Source organism: Annulohypoxylon truncatum (assembly GCF_022578515.1).
Source record: "Annulohypoxylon truncatum strain CBS 140777 unplaced genomic scaffold F4807scaffold_6, whole genome shotgun sequence".
Classification (NCBI taxonomy): Eukaryota; Fungi; Ascomycota; class Sordariomycetes; order Xylariales; family Hypoxylaceae; genus Annulohypoxylon; species Annulohypoxylon truncatum.
This window is the reverse complement of record NW_025953792.1, coordinates 970,291-983,227: the sequence shown is the minus strand read 5'-3', so window position 1 is coordinate 983,227 and position 12,937 is coordinate 970,291. Positions and strand designations below refer to the sequence as shown.

General features: G+C 49.0%; 3 protein-coding genes and 2 non-coding genes across 5 annotated transcripts; 2 read left to right on the top strand and 3 right to left on the bottom strand.

The window, feature by feature from the left end:
- The first annotated feature begins 108 nt into the window (after positions 1-108).
- Positions 109-1,836, top strand: F4807DRAFT_350133 (uncharacterized protein). The gene has a single exon (XM_047995454.1). The coding sequence runs from the start codon at positions 442-444 to the stop codon at positions 1,696-1,698; it is 1,257 nt and encodes a 418-aa protein (XP_047857307.1). The 5' UTR covers positions 109-441; the 3' UTR covers positions 1,699-1,836.
- Positions 1,837-2,346: 510 nt separating this feature from the next.
- On the bottom strand, positions 2,347-2,484 carry F4807DRAFT_t36. The gene has a single exon. It is a non-coding gene; the product is annotated as a tRNA-Pro (tRNA).
- An 877-nt stretch (positions 2,485-3,361) lies between these two features.
- F4807DRAFT_t35 lies at positions 3,362-3,468 on the bottom strand. Its single transcript has one exon. It is a non-coding gene; the product is annotated as a tRNA-Ile (tRNA).
- A 1,479-nt stretch (positions 3,469-4,947) lies between these two features.
- F4807DRAFT_457584 (uncharacterized protein) lies at positions 4,948-5,556 on the top strand (the record flags this gene model as incomplete). Its single annotated transcript, XM_048001066.1, has 1 exon — positions 4,948-5,556. The coding sequence occupies one exon, from the start codon at positions 4,948-4,950 to the stop codon at positions 5,554-5,556; it is 609 nt and encodes a 202-aa protein (XP_047857306.1).
- Positions 5,557-9,976: 4,420 nt separating this feature from the next.
- Positions 9,977-12,607, bottom strand: F4807DRAFT_450350 (kinase-like protein; the record flags this gene model as incomplete). Its single annotated transcript, XM_048000115.1, has 2 exons — positions 9,977-12,493; positions 12,605-12,607. 2 exons carry the CDS (start codon positions 12,605-12,607, stop codon positions 9,977-9,979), a joined length of 2,520 nt encoding a protein of 839 aa, XP_047857305.1.
- Between the last annotated feature and the right edge of the window lie 330 nt (positions 12,608-12,937).

Below are 12,937 nucleotides of genomic sequence, written 5' to 3'. Positions count from 1 at the left end.
GATGGCTTTGCGAAGACAAAACTATGTCAGTTACACCTGCTGATCGCAGCCTGTTTCCTTTAATCTAAAAGATTCCATTATTCATACGTGCCTTCAGTATTTTGACATGTGTTTCTAATGCCAAGGTGATGCGAAACTTCGACATCGCGATATCTTAACTAGAATGGTTGTCAGGCCTCTCCAACTGCAATAGCTTGCATTCGACGGGCCGAAGCTCCGCCATACTCAGGGCGTGGGTTACAACTCTGGCTCCTAATCGCGGCAACTGACTCTTAGCATCAAGATATATGTACTACGCATGCTCCGATTGCATTTCCAATAAGTTCATCGATGTACACTACCAATTGTGATCCTTGGAGACTACTTGATAACTAGGTACTGAATAATTCACAGAACAAGGCCATATATCCAAGTGAGCAACCTACCTTTAGCTTATCCCTAATGTCCTTGAATGTTCCCGAGGTCTCGATATCTTGCCTCTGCGGCGCCGCAAAGCAGGTAGTTGCCTTGCGTTTTCCGAACGAACAAGCGACGTCGAGACAACTGAATATCATTTTTTGCCATTGCTATGCGTGCCGTCATTCTAGCGGTCTCCTATACACCTCGTACGTTCCTATTCAGCCACCGCAATCTCTCGATGGTCTCGTACATAACCCCGATGAAACCGCACATGTCCGACGATATTTCTGCGGCACCTGCGGGTGCCATATCTTCCAGCGAGAACAAGGCTCTTCCGGCGACGCTGTAGGAGATGATAGACTGTGGTCCGTAGCTACGGGCACTATCATCGGACGAGCTGGAACTGAGGAAGGGGCGGACCGGGAGTCAGGGGAAGCAGACGGTGGGAAGGAACTCCCTTTCTTCAAGTTTGCCGGGCACGTGAACGTCGCCGGCACCAAGGACGGCGGTCTATCTCCATTTATAAATCTCGTCTCCGCGCCGCGCGAGCCAGGGGTTTACGGACACACCGACGAAGCACCGCCACCCCCTACAATAAGTGCAACGCAGGAAGGGAAAAACGTCCTCGAGGTCCGCTGCCACTGCAGAACAAACCGGTTCCGCATCACGCGCCCCGACGCCTCGAGCCGGGCCCCGCGCTCAGGCTTCCCGGACCTGATGGTCCCGTTCGCCGCCTCGCCGCGCGAGGTCGTAAGCAACCCGCACACCGAGAAATGGTGGCTCCGACCGCCGGACTCCGCCGCGGGTCCAACGAGGTATCTGGCGGGTACTTGCGCCTGTCGCTCGTGTCGCCTGGCGTCCGGGTTCGAGGTCCAGACGTGGGCGTTCGTACCGAGATGCAATATCTTCTTCTTCTGCGGCACTGCTTCCCCTGATGCTGCTACGTCTGAGGATACGCTTGTCCCGCTCGATTTCGCTGCTCTTCCTAAGGGTATCCTGCGGAGCTATAAGAGCTCTTCTGGTGTTCTGCGCGAGTTCTGTCCGCGCTGCGGCGCTACTGTCTTTTGGCATGATCGCTGGCGCCCGGACATCGTTGATGTAAGTGTTGGGTTGCTAGATGCTCCTGAGGGTGCCCGTGCGGAGACGTGGTTGGACTGGTGGTGCGGTAGGGTTAGTTTCGCGGAGGATGCTGGGAACGGACGGTCTGGAGGAGCGGCACATTGGGCACAGAGCGTAGTGGAGAGTTTAGCCAGAGGACTTAGATCATGGGAGGAGGAAAAGGGGGAGACGGCTGTCTAGGGAGTGAAAAGGGGTAGGTAACCTTTAGATCGGCCGTGTTCAGCCAGGCTAAGTACACTAAGGTGCGAAAGGTTTACTTATTAGTTGATCTGTAAGAATGAAGTTTTCTATCGTAGATGATAGCTATTCTATTCAACCAAGTCTACCTAACTACCTACCTATAAATGTGTCATCTCAAAACTTACCATAGTTGTCTTTACCCCTATTCATAGTATACTTAACACACAAGACACACACTGTTATATCAATCAGAATATTATTGAAGCTTATTTCTCAATTCATCGGACGTCCCTCAATGTTGATGAAGTCTGAGTTCCTACTACATCAAAGAGCATTGCTCATTACGACACTACAACCATGATCCTCTTCACATTGTATCTTCGACAAGTCTATACCCATATCATTACACTCTGTATTAATCCAATTAGAACATATTTCGTACTTCCCGATACCGGCGAACATAGTAATAACATTGACCATTCGAATGACCCACATGTACTGTTTGTCCGTCGATAACTGGCCCACACAAAAAGAATTTGTCACCACTAGATCCACACTAGCCGTAGCAGCCCTCCGAGCCACCACACGGAGTCCGAATACCCTCCTGAACTCCACCAAGTTGGCAACAGCGTCAACAAAAATGAAGGCGGGCTCAACCGGGATTTGAACCCGGGACCACTCACAGGACCTCATTCTCTGAGATTGGGATATCCCGTCTGTTACTCCGTCATGAGATCGGATGAGACTTGACCCGAAGCGAGTATCCTACCACTAGACCATTGAGCCGACTTGTCATTAATGGATCTCTTAACCGCTTAGGTTCGTCGAAGAATGTGCTCAAACGTTCCAACGGCTTTTGTGCGGCAGAAGTGGGTAGTTAAGTCAGCAAGAAAGATCAGTGAAGTCTCAAAAGGACAAGAAATACTGGACACCGCAGAGTAAAGGTGGAACATAGCACAGAATCAACGGCCATTTTCGATTTTCCCGTTGATATGATCGGAGAATAGTACGGCTTGAGTCTTTTTTAATGCAGCAGTTTCCCCCATGTAGGATAGAACTTCCTTATATCGTAGTCCCGAATATATATTCTCATCGCGACAGGTGCCCGACTATAGAAACGGTCTCACGCGACACAACATTATCTAGTTAGTGAGTCAAGATGTGTTCAGCTCCCCTGATGTACAGGAGCATACCATCACACAACAGGTTTCCGTAGCACAAGAATTGTTAACTATATTTGTCACCGCTTTTCTCCTCGCGAGTACCTTCCATTCCAGCTGTTGAAGTCGGGTAGGCGGATATTGGTACCAAGAGAGCTGTGGCCCCAAAGAAGTCATCTACGAAGTAGAGAAACTCGGAACTAGTCGTTCATACGGAAACCTTGTTGAAACTTGGCTAGAATTCCGCTGCAAGTCAGAACTATTTAAAACACCAATCTTATTAATGCGATGCTTGAAATGTAGTAAGGGACAGTGGTCAAGTACATAGCAATTGACTTTAGGGGGATTCTCCTATTCAAGAAAACATGCGACCGGCGAAGATTTAACAAAAGGTAAGAAAAAACATCGCGTACAACATCCTTCTTCACCAGTACTTCATGGTGTAGAAGCATTGGAGCGGATCGAAATTCGTCGTGGCGGTACAAAGCAAAAGAAAAATTTTATGGTCCCAGAGAGGCTTGAACTCTCGGCCTTCGCATTACTCAATATTTCTTATTTATGAAACAGGAACATATTAGTACGACGCTCTGACCAACTGAGCTATGGGACCCTTGCTCATAAGGCTGAATGAGTACCAGCAGATTCGTATGATTTTGCCGCCGTATCAAGCTTCAAGTATGTATGCAGGCGCCTGCGAAGTTCGGAAGAGAAATTTGTCCGGCCTCCATTTGACGGCCGAGGTCGGATGAACCAGTCGAAAAGTGGGTATACCTCTCGCCTTTAAAAGATGGTGTGAAATTCAATCCTCAAAAATGCACAGTAAAATAAGCTCTAGATAAGTTTGAGATCTTAGATTTTGCTTTTTATCATGTGCCATTGGGATTTCGCACTGATTAGGCCACCCGAATACTTAATGGAAATGGCATGTTCGATAGTAATCATGGCGTAGAGGGTTTGCTTAGAAGGCGGATACCTACGCCCCCTAACGTTGCTATTGAGGCGAAATGTGCTCTGAAACTAGAAACAACATGTAGTTATGATTACTATTCGTAGACCTGTAAGCTTTTTTAGAAGAATTTTATATGGAGGAATGAGCGTCAACCCAGCATTCCTTAGGATACTTCTATGGCTCATTAGAGGAACATGAAAAGCTGGGTAGATAATATGTACATGAATATTCCCGAACAATAGTATGATGACTATGGAATGGGTACTATTGGAATAAATAATTGTTACAAGTTGGTGGCATTATATCTTGTATCCAATTGAGGATTGTTTTGGTGTCTTCCCCTTTTACCCCTTTTCGTGCTCGCCCTTATTAATCAATGTAACCCCAACCCCCTTTTCAGGCAAAACACCAGGAATTCGGGATCTCAGTTTCGCCCACTCGGAAAATAAGAGTCGTTTATCTCTCTTGTTTCTATGGTACGCTATGAATGTTTAAGGTAGGTGCCTACTAGATGAACTTTGTGCATAGGTACCTATGTAGATAACCAATCTTTTCATCGCGGAGACCAACAACTAGAGCCATGATTGTTAAACATGGGTACCTATCTTAGGACCTCAATCACGGTGGATACCTCTTTCCTGGAAATATTGAGTACGATCATCTTCGTGACGACCGATACTTGCGTGGTAATAGGTCTGTTGAGATAGTGTGACAGAAGTAGTAGTTCTGTACGCTTTGTCATGAGTTGATATTTTAGGGGCAGAGCTACAGCACGATGCGATAATTGAAGCTGATTCACAACAGCAGAAATTTTGTCGGCTTTTCATACGAGGTTGATGAATAAATCAAATTCTATTCTCGGGTCACCGTAACAAATTAACGAAAATTACAGAACCAATAAGTAAAAGTACCTAGGTAGAAAATAGGAATTGCCCATTAAAAGGAGACATGGTTTGATCACATGGTTCACTCGTGTTAAGTAAACTAAATCGTGCGTACCTCTTACACATCAGGTCCGGATCCCGCAGATATGATCACGGGTTGACGTTACTCTATTCCGTACCTACCGCGTGTCCGCCGTGCGGTTGAAGTCGTCCCGGTCCGGCCTTCTGATACCATCTGGGGAAGGAACCTCCCGGAATGTCGCGGAAGGAGCTCCTTCGCCGGAACGAACCGGGCGGTCCTTCCATGCCCGGCATCACCCGAGCGCTCGCCGTCACCGGGTTATATCGGCATCGTCATAGCGTGACCGACGACGCCCATCCTCACCGCTTCTTTCCTGCAAACATCACAAGCATCGGTCATGAGGTAAGGGGTGACTCTCATCCAACACGTAGCGCGATGCACGATGCGTCAGAAAGCCCCATCCCGACACATTCCCCCGAAGAAAAAACTTCCACCCGCGCAAGGTCCGGGAGATCTCAGATGGGGGATTGGAAAGTCTCGGCATGCTTCTTCCGAGATCTCGTCGTGGCATCTTCTCATGTGCGCATCCTCGACAAACAAAACAACACGATTAATCCCGGCGGCAAAAAAAACCGTCGACTGCTTCCCCTCTGCGTCATACCCATCCCCACATCCACATGTCAATCCCGCGATGAAAGCCCCTTCCTCTCGCTCTTTCTCCCACCTAGCCCCCCACCTCATCTACCGATCCACGAAGACGAAGACCTAGACGTCGGACTCAGGGCCACCGTGACCCTCGTCGTAATTAGGAAAACGAAGGCAAATCTAGCTTCGCGCTCTTAGGCATCGTAGCATAAACGTCGCCCACATCACCGTCGCAGCGAAGGAGAAGAAGCGCCCAAAACCCGAAGCCCCCTGAGCAAACAATTCCCGTGCCGTCCCTAACATCGGGAAGCGAAAAGGACGCATAGGCGCCAAAGCCAGCCCAACGTCACCGGGGAATAGCCAAGATCGAACAAGCTTTTCGCGTGCAACCGTCGAGGGTTACGCGGCATGATGGACGAGCATACATACCTGCCTTATTACCACGTAAAATAGATTGCCATGATGAATGGGTATTCGCCTATATGATCGACTGTCCCGTCCTGTAAAGTGAGGTCGCATGTATGTACCCTATGCGATGCAATGTACGCCCGTTCTTAATTATACGACATATATATTTTGGGAATATAGGCATGTACCTACGTAGATGGTAAGAATTGGTGGTATGGTAGCTCTGCATGAGGTGGTATGGCAGGTGCCGTCGGAGAAGAGGCCAGTCATGTGGTAAAGGATGTCCCCCAGAAACTAATAAAGCCCCGATGCGTGCAGCTCGAAAGAGAGGCGATATATCATGTTACGCACCTACACAAACACACGCACATACACAGCATACCAATCATGCCGCAGGACACCCACCTTCCTCGAAGCCTTAGAATAATTTTCGAAGGTCGTTTCATTATTATAGCTCAGCCCAATCACAAATTATTATAACTCGGTCGGTAAGGGAGGGTTAGGCGCAGGTTCGGGTGAGGCAAAGGTGTATCATAGTTGATGTCGGGTAACGGCATGTTGTGGAAGGGGTTCCCACGACAAAGTCTCGAGGAAGTATCGAAGACTTCGGCAACACATCTCATAGACCTAGGTCGAGACTCAATATTCCACCTAGGAAACAGGTCACACTCGCGATTACTTACTTCATCGCCCGCTCTCGCTCACACCAGGCTGGACCTTTGCCACGCTTATCGAAGGCCCGAAGATATCACGCACATATAGCTCATCTAGAATGAAATCCCGCAGTGAAGCACAGCGTGGGTTCTAGAAAGCCCACATGTCGTAGAACCGTATCCTAGAACCTTACTGGAAACTGTTCGCCAGCGTGTTTCGCATGCCATGACCATGTTTATACAAGGCTGACCTTAGGTCTATCATCGTGACATGCGTACCATGTAGTTCTAAATATGCACTTTGCTTGAAGATGCGGCTCTCTTGGCAGTTAGATGCCAAGGTGCGCGGCATCTGGCAAGCGGCCGTCTTGCAGGCTGGGCATTCAAGTTTCTGGGGACCTGGGATTTAGCAAGGCCAAGAGAACCCTTGTTAGGCGTTCTTCCCGTCGCTGTGACGTCGGCTCTTGTGTAAGAGGCGTTCTGTCCGGCTTGGTTTCGAACTGTTCCGTACCGTAACCGAAGGATTTGCATAATAGAGGGCGTTTCCCGTCATATAGGTATTACAACATATATGTACAGATGTATGTAGAGATCGCTACGTATGTATTCCGTACACTCGTACCAGACATGTGCGTGTGATTGCTTACAAGTAACTCAGCAGGCTGTATCCTGCTCGACAAAAGGCGACCGGCACCCCATCCCTACATGCTGTTAGCGCACCGCCAGCTGCCATGCATCTCTGACGCTAGATCAAAAGCTAGCAATAGTGCTGTGCCGTGGACCGTAATAGCTAGATAGATAAAACCGAAGTTCCTCAGAACACGATGCTAGTTCAATTTTTGGCAAGCCGGAGCAGGACGCCGGCAAACAAAGGCCCGCCGTTGTCCCAATAACCCCCCACGCAAGTGGACGCGACACAATCAATTGGAAATTCATCCATGTCGCGGTTGTACGTGTCACCCGCCGAAGGAAAGCCGCGGGTCTGATAGACAGGGTCTGGATCTTTCGTTCATATTTGCGATAACACACACCCTAATGGGGGTTCATCAAGCGTGCGCGCGGATATGAGATGAAGCGGATGACGGGATGAGGTAAGATGTACGTTTGAACCTTACCGGTATGCTAGGTAGGCAAGGTGACCCTTCCGTCGCAACGGATCGCCGATTTTTGCTTGTTCGAAAAGCCCGGACGAAGTAAGCAGAGATCTTGATGTAGGATATCCCGTATAGCCAACCCCCTTTCGCCGGACGCTCAAACTTGCAGATGTAGGTAAAATCCCATGGTCACGGCGGGCACGAATCAGACGAAGTGGCCCCCGCCAACACCTACGAGAAGGATAGAGGGAAGGCGGCGATGCGGCAAAAGCGGCAACAGGCGCGGGAAAGGGATAAGCCAGCCAGATCAACGAGATTAGCACAGGCTAGATTACCTAGAGGTAGCTAGCGTGAAGCAATCGTCTAAGGATGGCAGTTAGCCGGGCGGCCGGGGTTTGGCTTGTGTCGTATCGGCACCGAAGGCGGATAGAGTCGAGGATTGCTGTCCACAGATGTTCCTGGTTCATGGCCACATGAGAAGAACGGCCGAATCGCTATACACAGAACATACACAATGTCTCCGTAACGGGCAGCTAACGCAACGGCGGAATTATTACCACCATGGTCAATGAGCTATCATGATTCAGAACATCCTGGTAGGGACATATTTCCCATGACAGCGCATGCGCAAAGCAAAAGGATAAAGAAGATGGCTGTAAAAAGCTGAAGCGAAACTTTCCAAAATTGTCTCCCCCACACGTGGTAGCACACGTACAGTTCTTCTGTTCCTCTTTCCCTGGCGGTCAAGGTTAATGGATTACCGTATCCGGATATAATGCGCAAGAACGACCCCTGATTGGCCGATGGCGTCAACAGGGGTAAGAGAGTTCTTTCTTTCCAAAATACGTAATGTGTGTATGTACAGTACCTAAGCTCCTGTCAATTCGCTGCCACCTATGTAGAGCGAGGTAGCACGAAGAGGTGGTAACTGTACAACCGCACAGCAGGGCAAAAATGCATCATGCAGGTTCTGCAGGTTCCGCAGGTTCTGCATTTGCGAAAAAGGCTTGTTTTCGCTTGGCTACAACGCTAGCACAATTTGAAGGGAAATGAGGCAGCGCAGCCGACATCGTCTTGACGGTTTATTGGAAGAAAGCCGACGGAGATTGATGGGCTACGGATGGGCTATGGGGATCACTCATTGGAAGCCCGTTCCCCCGGGAATACAAATGACGACCGAGCTACTGCGCATCTGATTAGCTTTGATTAGCAGCAAAATCCGCAAATGGTCAAGTGCTTCCGGTGAACGATCAGCGCGAGACGCCGATGCCGATTGAGCCGAACTTTTTTTCACTCCTTTTTTCTCCTAATCTGAATGTACCTAGGTACTAATTAGATCTAGGCGCGAAATTTAAGATTCTCGTCTTCTAAATAACATGTTGTTGTCGCACTACAATATCATGTATCTGATAACGTGTATTCAAGTAATCCGGCGCTTATGAACTACCTAGTAGGTATATCAATTGGGAATAGTTGAGCGCTGAACATGAGACAATAAGATTCAATGCTGTAGCAGCTGAACAAGTAGCCGCCATAATACACAAATGTACAGTACATACATCATCCATAGGTAGTACATCGAGGATGCATGGCGTTCAAGCTTTTTTATGTCTGACACCCACGCAGCCACGCTCCTACGGTAAGCTACGGTAAGACACCCCATGCTGAGATAATGGCGTAACCTAGGTACCTATCAATTAAGTTGTCAGACTACGCCACCCGCGCGATCTGTGTCGCGCCGGGGACTTTGGATACTTACATTTTGCGGGGGAATGAAATGCATCGATGAACGTGCGCCCAAATGTGTGAGATGTGAGTTCGTCTCATATGGTCAATGCTTCACCCTGTCTAAGGTATGTCTAACTTCAGCTCGCACCGCGCGGACCGCCTACCATCATTCTGGACCTCATTCAGGGGAACTTGTCACGCTGATAACATGATAATATCACAATGCACATATCAAATCTTGATGAAGCAATTTGTATTGCTCACCGCAGTTAAAACCACGGCTTGACTTATGTTGGATGGCCTTTCTTTGAGGTCGTATCCCTTCTAGCGTATTACAGAAACTTAGACACGCGAGGCTCATTCCTCGCCTCGCACAATCCTCATCCACTAGACAATTTTTTTCGTTCAAATGTGACACCAGACCACCCTGAATGCTTATGCTGTTAACCGCGAGCGTCGCGTGTCCGACAACTCATATGCCGCATGCTAAGACGCAAAGAAACGCAAGAGAAACGAATTTGTTATGTACGGTGTAGGCACCAATACTTTATATGATCCATGAACGCGTGAAATGCACATCGCAGTGCCAAGAGCCCCTCCTGTTCCCTCGAAGTCCCTGGGATATCGCCGTAAAACGCCTGTGTATTGACACGAACCGTAGCCAGAAGTTTATGCGACAAAAGAAAAAGAAAATAGAAGAAGAGGTATTAGAAAGGGTTCGTTCAAGATCCTCCCTTAATAGCCAGGTTTTCCGGGCATAGGAGGTAGACCGTGTCCCGTGCTTAAAGGCGGTAGGTGGTTGTGGCAGAAAATCTTGCCTGTGCTCGACTTCATACAGTCCTTCTTGGATGCATCGATGAACTTGACCGGATCCTCATAACTCTCCAGCTGGCAGCACTCGATGTTCTTGATCCATCGATTCGTAACAACCTCGTTCATCGTCATCCGCTTCTGCGGGTCGGGGTGAAGCATATTGAGGAGAATACGTCGAAGTGCGACGGGCTTGACAAAACATTCAAACGCTTGGACTTTAGGATACGCATCCTTGACCGATTCCGGATCGGTTGCTCTCTTCGCGTCAATCTTTTCCCAGCCAGAGGCAAGTTCATTGTAGGTCTTAGATCCACCGAACTGCGCCTTCTCCCATAGGTTCGCATTGAAGATGAGGTAGAGCATCACAATCGCCGAACTCCACACGTCCAACGGGCGCGGGTCGTATTCCACTTTCTTGCTGAGCACCTCGGGCGCGATGTAGGGAAGACTGCCGCAGATACCAGGCTTGCAAAGACGTACTTCGCCCATGCCGATACCGCATTGACCACCGGCTTCCCTAAGGCCGGGGTGAATGCCAGAAAATACTTCCGAAACGCCGAAGTCGGTAATCTTCACCTTGCTATCCTTCGTAATGAGAAGGTTCTCCAGCTTAATATCGCGATGGGCGATACCATTCGAGTGCAGGTAGTTGATTCCTTGGCAGAGCTGCTTGAATATGCAAAGACGGTCCACGTCGCGGCCCTCTTCTTTGAGGTACCTCTTCGAGACCAATGTAAAAAGGTCACCTTCGGAGCAGTATTCCATCACATGATTCCAACGTCCGTGGTTAGTACATAGACGAATAGTCTCGACGATGTTGGGATGATGCAAGCTTTTGGCGATGCTGTACTCGGATTTGATCTTTTTCTCGTACTCCTCCACCGTCTCCGATGAACTCTTGGAGCGGAATTCCTTGACGGCATATAACTCTCCGGGGCTGCCCCTACGCGCCATCAAGGTGACCTTCGAAGTCGCCCCCTTACCAAGGTGTTTGCCATGACGACCAAGGAACTTGTGCTGGTATTCATATTCCTTCATGAGTTCGGCGACATCAACGGTAAAGTCATCCGGGAGACTCAGACTGAGTCTTCTGGCCTTCATCCCAGTCCCAGCATCCGGAGGAATTGCCCATGGCTGCCTGGTCAGCTCCTCCTCATTCTTCTTCTTTCGTTCCACACTTCGAGTCCGTCGAGGGTACTTGGTTGAGGTGAAATTGACCACCTTTTCGCGTATTGAGAGGCCGGTGTTGGCTCTACCCTTCTTGGAGCGATTCTCCAAAAAGTCCTTACTAGTGGGGATGGAGATGCGGTTTAAATTATCCCTAGAATTTGGGGGCGTATCTACGGGAGAGGCAGGCGAAGGTGGGGTGTTAGATCGTGTCGACCTCTGCATGGAGAAGCGACGGCGGCTTGTGTTCGGTGTTACCCGAACGGACGGGGTGAGGTTGGATTCAGACGAACCCGATTCATAGTTGGGGTCTCTAAAATCGGCTGTTGCACCGCGGTCCCCCACGTGGTAACTATTGCGCTTGAAAATGGACATTTTTCTGGAAAACACAGAAATTGTGGAAAGCGCAGATGAGGACCGTCGAGATCCGAGTTTTCTTCTTGATGATGATGGACGACGTGCAGATTTTGGCCGGTAGCTCTCAGTTTGTGGTGAAGGCGGTGTATTTAATGGCTCATCAGATGTCGGCTGTGATGTAAGAGTAGTAGGCGGTGGTGGTGGAGCATGTGAAGGTGGTATTAGATGTTGTGCAGGAACAACGAGGTGGTTCGGAGAAGGGAATGAAAGAGCCGGGTTCACGGCGTCTTTATTAAGATTTACAGTGTTCAACGAATCGTCAGCATGCTCTGCAACACCTGATGAAGAGGCGACAGAGTAATTAGTAATGGAATCGCGGTGGTAAGTGTCGTTTTGTTCGCAATAGCGAAAATCCCGTGATTGTCTCCCACTGACTGGCGTAATGGGTTCGTTGGAATATGACTCGCTGCTAGTTTCCTCGTCACCTTCTTCGGGGATTGGATTGGTGAGTTCTGCGGGATAACGCCGAAGTGAGTCAATTGGGGTTTGGGAAGAGGTGGAGGAGGTAGCAGTGGTATTGGTGGTATTTAGTGAAGAGGTAGACGGTGACGGTGAGAGGTCTGTAGGGTGAATGATTAAATTTATTGCGAAGTCAAATGGTGGTCGCTCTAGGTTGAAAATACCTGGCGACCTTTTTGTTGATTTGGCAGACTTGGTGGATTTGCTCGACTTGGTTGACTTAGCAGAATTTGCAGATTTCGTCGATGCAGATGACGAAATTCTGGTAACAAGTGTTGCAGGAGTTGCAGTTGCAGTTGCAGCGTCCACTGATGTAGAGTTTGTTTTTATTGTCGTTGCTTCGGCGTCAGAGGTGGAAGGATGCGGATGCAACAATTGATTTGAAGTGGGCGCCGACTGCGACTGTCTCTGCAAGGGCTTCAATGCGGGAAAGTACGAGGGTCTAGTTAATTGCGATGGCGATGACATCGCTGGGGGTGCTGGCCGGGTTTGGGTTTGTGGGGCTGCCATCGTTATAAATTGATTGGTACAAATGTACCCTAGGTACTGTACTAGTACTTCGGTACAAGAAAGCAGGAAAGATCAAGTGAGAGAAAAAAGGGGGCCTGTGCTGATAATGCTGAGGGCGCTAGGCTTTCTAGGTTAGAAGCTTGACAACCAACTTTAGACCAACGGTTTCAGGGTAGTATAGGCAGGTTCCAGGTGGTATCCAGGTAGCATGCAGTGGTAAATTAAGGCGTCGAATAATTCGTTTGGGTCCTTCTGGGACCTATCGAGGGACCTATTGAGGGACCTATGGCGGGACTTCGGCGATGGTTCGAGCGTTATTTTCCGTACGCA